Source organism: Liolophura sinensis, chromosome 7 (genome assembly GCF_032854445.1).
Source record: "Liolophura sinensis isolate JHLJ2023 chromosome 7, CUHK_Ljap_v2, whole genome shotgun sequence".
In the NCBI taxonomy this organism is placed as follows: Eukaryota; Metazoa; Mollusca; class Polyplacophora; order Chitonida; family Chitonidae; genus Liolophura; species Liolophura sinensis.
This window is the reverse complement of record NC_088301.1, coordinates 7524472-7538429: the sequence shown is the minus strand read 5'-3', so window position 1 is coordinate 7538429 and position 13958 is coordinate 7524472. Positions and strand designations below refer to the sequence as shown.

The window sequence follows — 13958 nt, the reverse complement described above, 5'->3', positions numbered from 1 at the left end:
CAACCCGAACCATGTTAAGAGACACATATTTTGCTTGGAAAAATTTGTGAAACGCGCTTGGTCTAACCCATGAGAATTACACAAACCCGTCGCTGTATCATACGTGAAATCTTTAAATGTTGTGTTCAGTTCAGACTGGATCTTTACAAACTAAGGTCCTGAGTTCGAGCCTCCTCGGTTCTACTGCGGCTTCAAGTTAGTGTCAGTGATCTGGGCCCGATTGTTCAAAAATGGTTTCAGACTTGATACCAGATTTAACTTCTATTAAGTCTTCAATTTTGTACTTAGACCAAAAAAAAAATTGTGTACCAGTATATTCAATATGAACTAAAACTGCTGCTATTATACCTTGACTTTGGAGCACTGAATTGGCGGCTGAGTTGGGCTAAAATTGTAATTATAAAATGTGACTTAATTCCAGTATAAGCTAATTACATTTTCGAATAACCGGGCCCTGGGGAGGAGGGTTATTTTTTTTTCAGGTTTTCTACCACGGCAGCCATCATCATGGTGACGGTCAGGGCACGGTGGAAACCCACGGCTATCCGCTGGTTGATAGAAGGCCTTCCCACGTGTGACCGGAGAGGAAACCGGCATGAGCTGGACTTTATGGTTCCAAACGCTAGAATATACGATGGGTGCATGGAGGAAACCGGAGCGCCCGTAGTAAACCACGGACCTTAGGCACGTTAATAACTGGCGAATTTTCTCAGATGTGACGTACATATATATACTGATGGAAAACTACACGCTTCAGCAAACGTTAGCTTGTGTAAACAGCCTAGGATCGTTTATTACCACGCGATTAATTGTTTGTAGCTTTCCAAGGAGTTAAAATTTGAAATATCTAATAAGGTTTACATAAAGACAAAACTATACAATGTGAACCTCGTGACCTATAAACTATGAAATCTAATCCATTTTTTCCAGTTTCAAAAGTTAACAAATACTTTGTGAAGTTCGTGATCAGCGATGAAGATGTGGTAAATGACAGAGGTGACATTCTCTACTCCACGGCAAAAACCGTAAAGAATCCATGTTGTTCTTTAACGGTGACATGCTTTGCAATCTCAAGAATTCATTTATTTACATTACTGTTGCCAAACGTCGTAAACTCAAGATGCAGAGAAGAATTCATTTATTTATATTTAACAAAATGTTGCTTAAAGCCGTTACTCAAGATGAACTTTTCACTTACGGGTGGGCAGAATGCTGGCCGCTGTCGTATCCCAAGTGAAATATTCTTGAGTATGACGTAAAAACCAGTCCAACCTACTTTTCCTTCCTAGTCATCGCGACGATTACAACCCCTCCTTGTCGTGATCGCATTTTAGGTAGGATAAGTTTTAAATTTGTTGCTCTTTTGGCACAATTTAATGAAAGGTGTCTGATATCTATTTAATAATGTGAATAAAACATTGGTCCTGTGCTTACATTTTGAATAACACTGCATACATTTAAGAGAATTAGGCCCGTATGGTGTTATTTTCTTCTTCTGGCCTATGAACCGGATACCGGTATCTAATTATTTAGGATTTTTCTTCTCTCGAATCTCGCTCTTACTCCATGAACAATACGCCTCGCTGGATAAAATCTACAATATATTGACAAATATGTACACTCAACAAAAATATATACGCCCAACCCAAAAATGCTGTCTTAAAATGACCTTTCATGAAGGATGGCAATGCGGTGGTGGTCAGTGTATGTTGAGACACGTAATTTAATCTTCCATATATAAATAGCATATATTAATACGCAGTATGTATATTAGCGTGATTATATAAACTGCCCTATCGCTGATCAGTTCTTCTGAAATGTCAGCTGATGTCTTAACTGCTCATGCACAGAAAATATTTTATCATGAATTTACCAAACTAGACCGAAGTTTCATTTCGTCAAACATGAAACTAAACATCCTTATATAGTCCGACAGGTTTTTAAAACCTATGCATGATTTTCCTTTTGACGATTTGAGTTTTATTCCTGTGCGGGACTGTGTATAGTCTCTGAGAATGTTTTAGTACGACAAAACCAGAAATGGCGAGCCATGAATCAGTCTGTATGCTGCAGGACTTTCCGCGAAATGGGCGATGCACATTCTAGTGAGAGCCAGATGCCATCACATATACGATTAGGGGATTTCTTGCTGGAAACTTCTGTTGTTCCCAGCTCAAAAACGCAGTACTGTCGGTATAGAAAACGTATTCTGTGTATAAAAGGGAAATCAACACATATAAAAACCTCTCGGCAATATAGTTAAGCTAAAGCTAACTAAATGTATACGTCTGCAGTTCGAGAACTATATATAACTACACATATCATATTTCATCCGTTTGCTGTAACAGGTTAATGATGCAAATGTTGCGGTCACCTATAATGCTCACGTTTTCATGAAAGGCGTCTGGAACATAATAACGTGGGTAAAATATGAAAGTCTAAGACCCTTAAAACACTATATAACATTGCAGCTGAGCTACAGATGTGTCTGCAATTCGAGAACTATATAATCATATTTCATCGGTTTGTTGACATAAGTTTATGAAGTCAATGTATGTTTGTATCGGCAACACAGGAGATTATATATAGTGTAGAAATATCCGTAAATAGGCTGGTCCATGAACGATTGCTGTGACAGAAGTACCTATGCTTGTTGAGATATGTTGACCGTCTTCGATATATTTTCTGATTTTTTCTGCCAGTTGTCTTGCTTTTCTCTTCAGTCTTCTTCACATACCACTCAACACGTTCTGTTTTTACCACCTGGCCCTGGCTGCATATGGAAACAATAAAGTGTTATGTATATTGTGGACAACTTGTGCTGCAAGCTCGTGCAGTCAGTGGACGAATCTATATACAACGACTAAATATAGCTGCGCGATAAGGATTGGTAAAGATTACAAGTCACTAGCTATACATGGCTGTGATTACCTATACTGTGATAGTATACCAAATCGCAGTCCTACAGAGCTAACATGTCAGTTAACACTTTACGGAGAAATACCGTAACCAAACGACACCCAGTAAATGCTTGAAACGGACCATGGCTATAGATTGAAATGCTGGTCATCTTGGGCATGAAACCCAAATCTAATGACCAAACAACTAATGAGCAAAAGAAACAACTTTGGAAATGTTAATTTTATTTCATAGATATAAATATGGTACCTAAATATTACACATGATGTATATGATAAAATCACAGCAGATTGAGTCGCAAATTCTGGTCCGGTTTAAATGAATATTGTCTAAAAATGTTACTCAAATTTCTGTACAAGGCACCTAGTTTCATGATATAAAACTGATATATATATAAATATATATAATCTCACATATGTATACGAGTATTTATCTATTTTGTTTCATATACGACGAATTTCCTAAAATCCAGAAATGCTGCTATATTGATAAAGAAAACAGCAAAAAAATATACAAACATTTTGTAAGAAACTACAACTGTTGCTACAAAGTTGATAACATCCCAGTACAATATATGTATTAACAGAAACTAAACAAATTTTATGCAGAAAAATTCATATTTGCACTCTTAAATGCAGGTGTAAAATATGTACGGCCCTGGCAGGCTTTAATTCTTGTCTTCAAAAAACAGAGGCACTGGCATTTAATAGTTGTTAATTGAGTTATTGGTCACTAAAACTGTATATCAGGATATCAAACAATTTAATAGGAAACCTTCTATTCAGATAATCATAAAAAATGTATACAAATAGACTTTCTTTATATACTGGAAGAAACATACAGGTAGGGAATGGTTATCATCACAAAACTCCTTTACAAAACAAAGGGCAAAAATATATCCATTAAAAATCCTGAGCATTACAAATGCTTAAATATATGAACACATTCTGTTTGGGGAACACAGTGGTTTAAAAATCATATCTAAAAATCGAAAATAAAGAAAAAGTTGATTTAGAATCACTGATATAAGATGAATAAACAATACTGATGTTTCATAAACACTTTACTGGCCACAAGTGAGTAAAATGGATTCTACAAATGGCAAATAAGTCTTCATATTATAAAATATAATAATATGACTAGGAAGTGTCTAAAAAAGAAGTAGTATCGGTTGATTCAACTAAGTCTAACCTATATATGCAAATGTACCCTTTATACATCAGCATTATTTGTATTGAGTACAAGCTAGTAATTGTTAACTCAGGTTTGGCAGCAAGGTTACCAAAGAGCTTGTCTGTCTACTACGCATGAAAGCAAAACTTCAGCTCAATTCGTAAAGTACTTAAACATTTACCTTAACATGGATTCTAATACACAAGTGGCGCAACAGTCATTAATTTGGTAATTTACAATAATTTACATATATGTAGCGCATATACTGTGAAAAATATTCCCCTCGTGCTTTACATGTACACAAAATCCGAGCACAATACATGCAGTACTCTTTGAGATACCATTAACAATTTACTTAAAATTGATTTCAATACACAAAAAGCCAAGTCATGAATTTTGTATTTTATGGTAATTACTATGCATGTAGGGCATCAATGATGGAACAGCCCCGTGAAGTTGTTGTGCAAGTGTAAGCAAAACTTACTCCATACTTTATATGATACCACCCTTAAGGTTCATCTTCAGTCAACATTGGTTTCATGGTTTAACATTGACAGCTGATGCTCAGGGTATGACTTTAGTTATGCCTGTACTTCTTGAATATGAAAGCTAAGTATATTTGGCTAGGATACTTTTGACCTTGAATAATGATATCCGGCTTTTCATAGGTAGCACAACTGGCCTGTAAGATGTGTGAAAACTTTTACATATCCACCAACACTCTTGACATTTCTTCATATACAATTGAATTGATTAGATCTCAAAATGATTAGCTGGGAGACCTTTGACCCCTAACCCTGTGACTTTGAATAATGAGCCAGCTTCAGGTTGGTTGACCCCGACCTCTTCATCAGAAAGGTGATATCTGGCTGAGGTAACATAGAGGTCGGCAAAGTCTGGACCACCGAAGCAGCAAGACGTTATGTGTTTTGCAGGAAACTTCACCTCTTGTATGATTTGACCTGGTAGCACAAAGAAAATGTTAAAAAATGAATTATATATCTATACACCTACAATTTAGACACTCCGGTCTGTGATCCAGTAATATACAGGGTGCTTTCCTTGTAGCAGCCAATGTGAATGGTACATTTATACCGCTGTCTCGCTGGAATGACATGAACAAATGTACCAAAAAAATGTCAAATTTTGAAGCTCAAGACCCTCAAGAAGGCTTAAATTGGACTCAACCAAGGTTTCTAGACTAGGAAACATCTGGTTAAGTCACTCCGCACTCCCAGTGGGGGTTAAGGTAATTTGAAATATATTTCACAGGTATGTACAATCACTTGTCATTTGACCACTGATTGCTCATTCTTTGAAAGGAGGCCTCTCCCACCCTGCTCCCCATGAAGTTCGCAAGCTCAACGACTGATGATGCCACATCACATTACTATGTTCATAGAATTTTATGGAATTTCTTGAGAAGAACAAAATGGAAGAAAGAAAAAAACTATTTCTGCACAAAGTCCTCTTCAGTTCTTCTGAGGCATGCATTATCTTTGACATCATGTACACTTTTACAACACCAACGTTATGTGAGAAGGAATGCCAGAAAAGTCTGGATGTCGGATTTCCCTGGTTTCCTTCCACCATAATATTGGCTGCTGTCGATAAATAAATCAAATACACTGCCAACTTTGCAAGCTGATAATTCACAAGCAAGTATCTTCATGAGTTGAACACCATAAGTTCTTTCACTTTTCTCTCTTCTATTCTTACCGACCGGCCTGGATAGCACAGTCGGTAGAGCGTCCGCTTCGGGACCGGTAGATCCAGGATCAATCCTTGATCGAGTCACACCTAAGACTTTAAAAGAGGAAGTTGTAACTTCCTCGCTTGGCGTTCAGCATGAAGAGGATTGTGCAACGACTGGTTGACCCGTATCAGTATAATGGCTCGGGCGGGGCGGCTTGCTTGCCTTCGGTAAGTCGTCTCAGTGAGGCAGCAATAAATAAAAGAGCGGTGGAAATCCGTCCTGCAACAAGGAGGCACATTACCCGTACATGCACCCTAATGATTCCTTCGTCGTGATATGACTGAAAAATTGTTGAGAACGATGTTAAACCCCAAGCACTCACTCACTCACTCTATTCTCACCTGTGGCCGGGTCGATCCTGACCACCTTTGAAGCCTTAAAACACGCCACCCACAATTTGTCTTCAGCATCAATGGTCATTCCATCAGGTAAACCCAGGTCAGGTGCTAAGGTTGCAAAATCTGCAACAACTTGCTGATTTCCTGGACAAGCAAACAAAACAATAGTCCTCATCAATAAAACGATTCAACAGGAACACTGGAAGCAGTGTTATACAAACACAATTTAATAATTTATTTGTTTAAGGAGATGTCTCTGTTCATTATTAATGTGAATGATTCAGCTGAGACATTCTTGCAGATTGCATAAGGAAATATGTTCCTTTGCTTAGCTTTTAGTTAACTCTCCTCTAACCAGATTCAAGACAACCAAATACTGTTGAGTGTTCCTTTGACCAGATCAAAGCCAAATGAGTACAGCTTACCAGCTGTTCCTTTGACCAGATCAAAGCCAAATGAGTACAGCTTACCAGCTGTTCCTCTGGCCAGATCAAAGCCAAATGAGTACAGCTTACCAGCTGTTCCTCTGGCCAGATCAAAGCCAAATGAGTACAGCTTACCAGCTGTTCCTCTAGCCAGATCAAAGCCAAATTAGTACAGCTTACCAGCTGTTCCTCTGAACAGATCAAAGCCAAATGAGTACAGCTTACCAGCTGTTCCTCTGGCCAGATCAAAGCCAAATTAGTACAGCTTACCAGCTGTTCCTCTGGCCAGATCAAAGCCAAATTAGTACAGCTTACCAGCTGTTCCTCTGACCAGATCAAAGCCAAATTAGTACAGCTTACCAGCTGTTCCTCTGGCCAGATCAAAGCCAAATGAGTACAGCTTACCGACTTTTCCTTTGACCAGATCAAAACCAAACAAGTACAACCTACCAAGTTTGCCTCTGACCACATCAATGACAAACAAGTACAGCTTACCAATTGCTCCTCTGGGCATATTAAAGCCTAACAAGTACAGCTTACCAACTATTCCTTTGACAAGTTCAAAGCCAAATGAGAGCAGCTTACCAATTGTTCCTCTGACCAGATCAAAGTCAGATGAGTACAGCTTACCAATTTTTCCTCCGGGCAGATTAAAGTCAAATGAGTATATCTTCCTGGGAAGTGAGTCAATGTAGAACATTGTGGTGTTGTCCTTGGTCCACCCTATGCCATTAGAGAGGTCAATGTTACTGAGATGTTGACGAAGCCCCTGGGTTTTGTCGAGAGAGTACAAGGCTCCAGATTTGGAGCGATAAGGTCCTCCAGTGGTACTTGGTATGCCATATGTTCCTGATTGTTGAACACAACAAATAATATAACATTTGTTATTCTGGAAGCCATTTGTTTAGATGTGTTTGAAAATACAGTATAAATCAGTTTTTAATCTGGAATTCTTATGAAGCCGTAGGGTAACTAAGTTAAAGAAACTATGTCAGAGTATCACATCACTCATACCCACAGTGAATAGGGAGAATGGGGCCAATAGGGCTAAAAGGCAAACACTGGCAGCAGAAACAGCTCTGTTTTCGGGTTATAGAAATAACACTGAACTTCAATATCTTGGTTATGCATCACAAAAAAATAAATAAAAGGTATACTTTTTCAACTTTATCAATGCATATATATATATATATATATATATATATATATATATATATATATATATATATATATATATATATATATATATAGATATATATATACACACAACTAAACCTTCATCTGGAGATAATGGAATGGATAGTATTTTGCATTTTGATCAATTCATTCACAACATTCACAAAGCTATATGACAATGGTATTTAACATTGAGAAATCAAGCACTTTCAAAGCCATTTTTGACCAGTTTTAGGATTGTGATATGTGCTGGAGAGGGGAGTGTATGTGAAGAATTAGGTTTCATATATACAGCGTGACTATCCTTACCTGTCCACAGTCTGCCACTGGCATCACATTTACCATCATTAAATTTGACAGTTTTGTTTTCCAGCTCTGCAAGGGTGGCTATTTCTCCACTGTCACATTCCACACGAGCTATTTTCTGGTCATTACCAATCACAACCCCACCAATACATGTTGGAATAGCAAAACTTGCTGAACCAGCTGGAAATAATCAGAGCAACAAAGGGATTTGAAAAGAAACAAAGTCATGAAAAATTTAATTCAGCTACTCATTTAGCTAGATTCTGAGAGTTCTACTGATTCTAAAAGGTGTTTTGAAGTTTCTTTCAGAAGGCAGGATGATATCCAACTAGAAAAAAATGTTTCTGCATCAACGGTAACATTTTAGGACAGTTATATGCTTCAGAAAATGCACCATAGGCTGCGTTCTTAGACTGAGTTCAGTGAATGAGGTTTTACAATTTACTTACATGTAACATCATGCTGAAATACATTAAGACAATAAAGTCTGCAGAATGTTACAACACTTATTATGCAATACCTCCATGCCCATTCTTTTCACGTACATATGTAATTTACATATTTAGAATGAACTCAACTGAGGTCACTTATACTGAACTATATATACAGGTATATGACTTCATACATATACATTTATTTCCCCCAAACCACCGTTGAAACCACTGACCCATGAAGCCCCCTGACCCAGGGGGCCAGTTATCAATGGGGCCACTGACCTGAATGCGGCTGCTGATCAATGAGACTGCTGATCAATGATTTATGTATGTATTTGATTGATGTTTCACGCCGTACGCAAGAATACATGACTTTTCACTTTTACGACAGGGCCAGCATTATGATTGGAGGAAACCGGGCAGAGCCCTGAGGAAACCTATGATCATCCGCAGGAAGACGTTCCCAAAAACGACTGTAGAAGTAGTTGGACGAGCTCACGGCGACCGCATTGGCGAGAGGCTCCTGCATCATTGCACTGCACTGGCATGCTAACCACCTTGGCCATGGGGCCCTCCTCTGACAAATGGGGCCGCTGACCAACGGGGCCGCTGATCTATGAGGTCGCTGACCAAAGGGGGCGCTGACCAATGAGGCTACAAACTGAAATCCAGCTCACAAGTCTTACACCCAAACAACTGACCATGCACCACTACATATATGAAACCTTTTTGACTAAGATTATGAAGTAACAAACAGCAGTCAGTTAATGAGAAACACTGATAAATAAATAAATAAGGGTCAGTGAAATGAAATTTGAAAACACGACTGGAATCACATACCGACATGGGTGATGTGATGCTCATTCTTGGATGGCGTCAGACTGTGAATATCACCGCTCTCAATGTCCACAAAGAGAAGTCGTCCTGATGACTCCATCCAATGAGGACCTTCTCCAAGGTTTTTTAGCAACATTTTAAGAACAACTGACACTGACATATTGAGGTAATCCTTTAAATCCACACAGTTTTGTGCGTATAGTCATCTGCAACACCAGAGGAATATACAAGCTCTAAAATATTAGATTTGTTAATTTGCTTAAAGCTTGGAATTTTTAAAGATCTTTACTTCATTAATTTTTAGGATGCATTCAAGAATATTTCATTTCTGTGACAGCTAGCGCTCAGGTACAGGAGGGAACAGCTCTGCGGGTAATCTCTGACCCTATGTCTTTACCATGTGTGACTTTTTGGCTGAGATCCACAGCAGGCCACTTCCTAGTTTTCTTTCATTTTACCAAAGGTATCGGAATTTAACAGGCCTACATGTATTTCATTTTTAGCCAGAAATTGTCACAAAAGGTGAGATTATCATAAAGGCAGTAGAAACAATGAAAATAATAAATGAAAATCATTCCAAAATATTAAGTATAATTAAGTGCCATTGGTCTTACATGCATGTACCAGGATAACACAGGCCTACAGTAACTGGAGAAGCTTTCAACTGCTCAAGGGTCTGCCACTGGTGACAGATTCAGTGGCCACCAGAGGACACAACCTGACTCTTCTGGAACAGCTTGGTGGCCCCTGAATCTGCTATCAGTGGTGGCCAGAAGGACAAATGGAATGCACCCCTCAAGTCACATCAATTCGCATGAGTGAAGACACTACAATACACGCCCCACCGACTACACCACTGTCGGACTTGGTGGTAGCGATGGTGCCACAGATCTCGCCCAGGGGATACTGGAATGACACGTCACTCCTTCAGTAGCCACCGGAAAGGGAACGGAATTCTGTCAACCTGGTGTCCAGCTCATACTGGCTCCCTTTCTGATCGTGTGCGGGAAAGTCTGCCAGCAACCTGTAGAGCTCTGTCGGGTTTCCTCCCACCATAACGCTGGCTGCCGTATGAGTGAAATATTCTTAACTGGGGTGTGATGACGTAGATCACCACCAATCCAAAAAAAAAAAAAAAAAAGGTGAACAAATTAACACATTTTTCTCCGCCCATTTCGGCCATTAATTAAATTATTTTGGTTTACATGTACTTACTGACATCAACTTCGGCAGCACTGACATCAACTAAAGTACGGTACCAGTACATCATTTTGGTACTGTAGACCTTTTATGTATGGGCTGGTTCGCCTGTACATCCAAACATTCTATCTATCAGGGAGATGCTCAAACGACTTAATGAAGATTTTATCATTGTCTTTGATGGGTCCCCGAGCATATGGGTATCCCAGGGAATACTGCTGAAGATGAAGCCGCTAAGGCGGCTCTGCATTCCGTTACTACCCAAACTGATATTCCCTATTCGGACTTGCGTTCACTTATTTGCTCCTATATCAAGCGTTTGTTTCAGGCTCAATGGGATGACCAGACAACCAACAAACTGCATGATATTCGTCAGTTTGTTGGTCTATCACCTTCCTTTTCACAGCATTATCTCCACACCTATTGCTTGACTGTGGCGACTTTGCTCCTGTGCGAGATTCCTTTTATCATGTGAGCCCTCTGGCAGAACTTTTCAATTCTGTAGAAAGTGATACTATTTTTGATTTTCTCTCTGCCATTGGTATGGCAGTAAAGCTGTGATTTTAAACTACCGTCTGTGTTTGTTATGTGACTTCTGGTGTCCTTTAGACTGACTAGTAAATGACTTATCCTTAGTAGACCGACTACTTGACGTTTTATTGTCGCGATACAACTGAAATATTGATGAAAGCGACATTAAAACTTTCACTCACTCACTCATTCCTTTTATGTATAGTCTATCGGCCCAAATACATGTATGTAGACCTAGGTGTCTGACCTGGTCTGACCTGACCATGCACTTGTCTCAAAACTGAAGTGTGTGGATTCAGAATGCTATATTCAAATGAGAACTTTTTACAAGAAGATTTGCATCAGAAGGCTTACAGAAGGCTTGATATAATAGTCCCAGGTTTGCATGGGTTCCCAGCTGTCGGTCAACTGCCTCTGCTCGTCAAGTGTCCCGTCAAGAGTTATGTCCCGTATCTGTACCAGTAACTCATTGAAGTGTAGCGAGCCCAAAGATATACATGTGGAAATGGTATGACATGTCAACACACTTACCAACGTTTGGCCAACCTGTAACGCGTTTATTAACCACTATAACATTTGTGCCCAACCAAGTAATAAATGAAAACCCCAAATCAGTCTTCACCATGTGACTCGATGGTCGCTAGGGTGCGCTGTTTTTGTCACTTCCTGGATTTTGGAGGGAAGCATTCCGAAGCAGGTGTCAATAAGAAGCTCCTTTTCCTGACAGTTTCAGACGACAGATGTGAGTTCATTTTCTTTAACACATCTTGATGTCCTCTGATATCAGCAAGCATTCGTATATGTCATTTAACATCATTTCGCGTCCGTCAGTTGGGCTGACAACAACAACACCATGTGTTGAATATACCATACTACAACAACAACAACGTCCCCGGTAGCTGTCAACCACGTGAAATGAATGTTTTGTGTCAGAAGTATTGATTTTTTAAAAAGTGTCAGTAACGTAATTTCTTTGCCATTGTTATTGCCTTACACTGACGTAGAAATGCTTTACAGCAACAAATATTTGCAAAGCCTGGAACAAAAGGATCTGTCAAACTTACCCATTGTGTGTAACAGATGCTCACATTAAATCACACCATTCCACCTACAGATTAATCATTCAGGGTTTGAATACAGATGTCCATTCTTTTCTGTTCTTTCATTTTCTTTTAGCTCTTGAACACTTACACCGTAACTGCTAGCCCTTGGTCCCCTTATTTCTTTTGGTAATGTTGACCACAAAACACACACACGTCTGCCTCAAAAAATGGGCAGTCACTTCCCCAGGTTGTGTCATATCAGAAAATGACATTAATGCAGCTCACATGAGGATGCTACATGTGAAATGAATCCAAGCTAATGAAAGCGCTGGAGGGAGTAGACTGAGAGTTCATAAATCGTTGTCATAAACAAAAACAGATTATCCTCTATACATCTTGTAGATTATTCTTAGCTTGTAGACAAATATATTTTCTGACATATCACCCATATTACCTCATGCTATAATATAATCATGTGATGCTTAGCTGTGTCCTGTAAAAAGCTGTCATCTTTCAAGCCAAATTGACATAAAAAAATAAATAAATTTTTTTTATTTTTATCGTAATATAATAATTATCTAAAACATTGCTCTGTAGACAAATTGAACTTACACATGGTGAACTATATGGTGAAAATCTGTTATGTAAATGTTATCCCCTGATGGTTTGAACAAAACAAAATCGAGAAATTAAGTCCTGCCAAATAAATGATGTTACACTTTATGTAGATATCCAATGGGGCAGTTGAGGAAATGTTTCATTCAATATAATGGATGTTGTACCATGTATGTTAGCTGTGAATGCATTGAAAAATTTTTGTAAGGACGTGGTTTTACATGCACTTGGGATATACAGAGCAGCTTGCTGAGCTGGTAAAGTGTTTAATTATCTACAAAAGGACTGGTGTTATAGAAAAGACAGACCTGTCATAAGGTAAGTGATGTTTTTTTTTTCCATTAACATATGTTTATGTAAATAAAAAGTACAGTAATTCACCTATAATTTCCTAGGAAATTTTTTCCAACTAATTGACACGCTATACAGACTTGCTAACTGGTACAAAGTGATGATTACATACAGTAGTTTTGGGATTTACATTATATACCAGTACACATATTTTTCATCTGTTGCCAGGTGATACTTGTGTGTATTATTAATATTTTGTATACAGATATACCTGCATGTATATAGACATTAACCAGGAATGATTGATTCAATACATAAAATCAGGTATGAAGTAGTACAAATCTAGAAATGTTATCTTTGTTGTGTTATACATGTATTAAAGTGTTGTATGTTGTTTGATAAAAGTCTTGTAAAATTGATTCATCATTCAAAATTTTTCTTACTCTTGTTTCTCTGCTTTTTGTTCTTTTCTTTGATAAGCTTATATCAAGCTTGATAAGCTTGAATGAGTATGGAGAAAACATGATTTGACCAGATAACAGTTTTGAGGTAAGTTTAAATATTTATACTAATACAACATACATATAATTGTACATGTATGTAATGGTATCCAAAATATTTATAAACAAATTCAGCCAGTAATCATTTGGGACGCTATTTGTAAATATTATTTTCAGGCAAGTGCGCACCTAAATCTTCACAAAAAATTATAAAAGAACTTGTCCACATCAGAAAACATTCCTCCTGATATGTGGTCAAATTTGTTGAGGATTTATGGTAATACATACATGTAAATTACTGTTAATAGATTGGTCTTAAGTGTATTCTTATTTGAAAACTTAAGGTGAAGATGTCTTCTTCTGTCACATTTCGATCTGAGCAATCTTTGTTATGGTCTTTTTCTCCCCTCCCCC

At 38.2% G+C, this 13958-nt stretch overlaps 3 protein-coding genes across 4 annotated transcripts in view; 2 read left to right on the top strand and 1 right to left on the bottom strand.

The window, feature by feature from the left end:
- Window positions 1-3167: 3167 nt before the first annotated feature.
- Window positions 3168-9524, bottom strand: LOC135471605 (regucalcin-like). The gene is made up of 5 exons (XM_064750896.1): window positions 9368-9524; window positions 8097-8273; window positions 7242-7460; window positions 6190-6330; window positions 3168-5054 (listed from the first exon to the last, which is right to left on the bottom strand). The coding sequence occupies exons 1-5, from the start codon at window positions 9522-9524 to the stop codon at window positions 4846-4848; spliced, it is 903 nt and encodes a 300-aa protein (XP_064606966.1). The 3' UTR covers window positions 3168-4845.
- A 2237-nt stretch (window positions 9525-11761) lies between these two features.
- The window catches only part of LOC135471949 (neurocalcin homolog), a 197017-nt gene continuing 194820 nt past the window's right edge, over window positions 11762-13958 (top strand). Inside the window, exon 1 of the mRNA XM_064751412.1 lies at window positions 11762-11837. The gene's annotated coding sequence lies outside the window, so the exon portion shown is untranslated. The remainder of the gene's footprint in view (window positions 11838-13958) is intronic.
- The window catches only part of LOC135471948 (neuronal calcium sensor 2-like), a 108289-nt gene continuing 106107 nt past the window's right edge, over window positions 11777-13958 (top strand). Inside the window, exons 1-2 of one of the 2 annotated variants that reach the window (XM_064751408.1) lie at window positions 11777-13071; window positions 13525-13593. The gene's annotated coding sequence lies outside the window, so the exon portion shown is untranslated. Of the gene's footprint in view, window positions 13594-13958 lie in introns of both variants that reach the window. The other variant, XM_064751406.1, reaches the window with a different exon arrangement.

Excerpts from the sequence above, each read along its gene's own strand:
- LOC135471605 (XM_064750896.1), bottom strand. The coding sequence starts at position 9,524 with ATGTCAGTGTCAGTTGTTCTTAAAATGTTGCTAAAAAACCTTGGAGAA. Across the intron at positions 7,461-8,096 it reads CAGTGGCAGACTGTGGACAG|GAACATATGGCATACCAAGT; the intron begins GTAAGGATAGTC and ends TTCAACAATCAG. Across the intron at positions 5,055-6,189 it reads CAGGATCGACCCGGCCACAG|GTCAAATCATACAAGAGGTG; the intron begins GTGAGAATAGAG and ends TTGTGCTACCAG.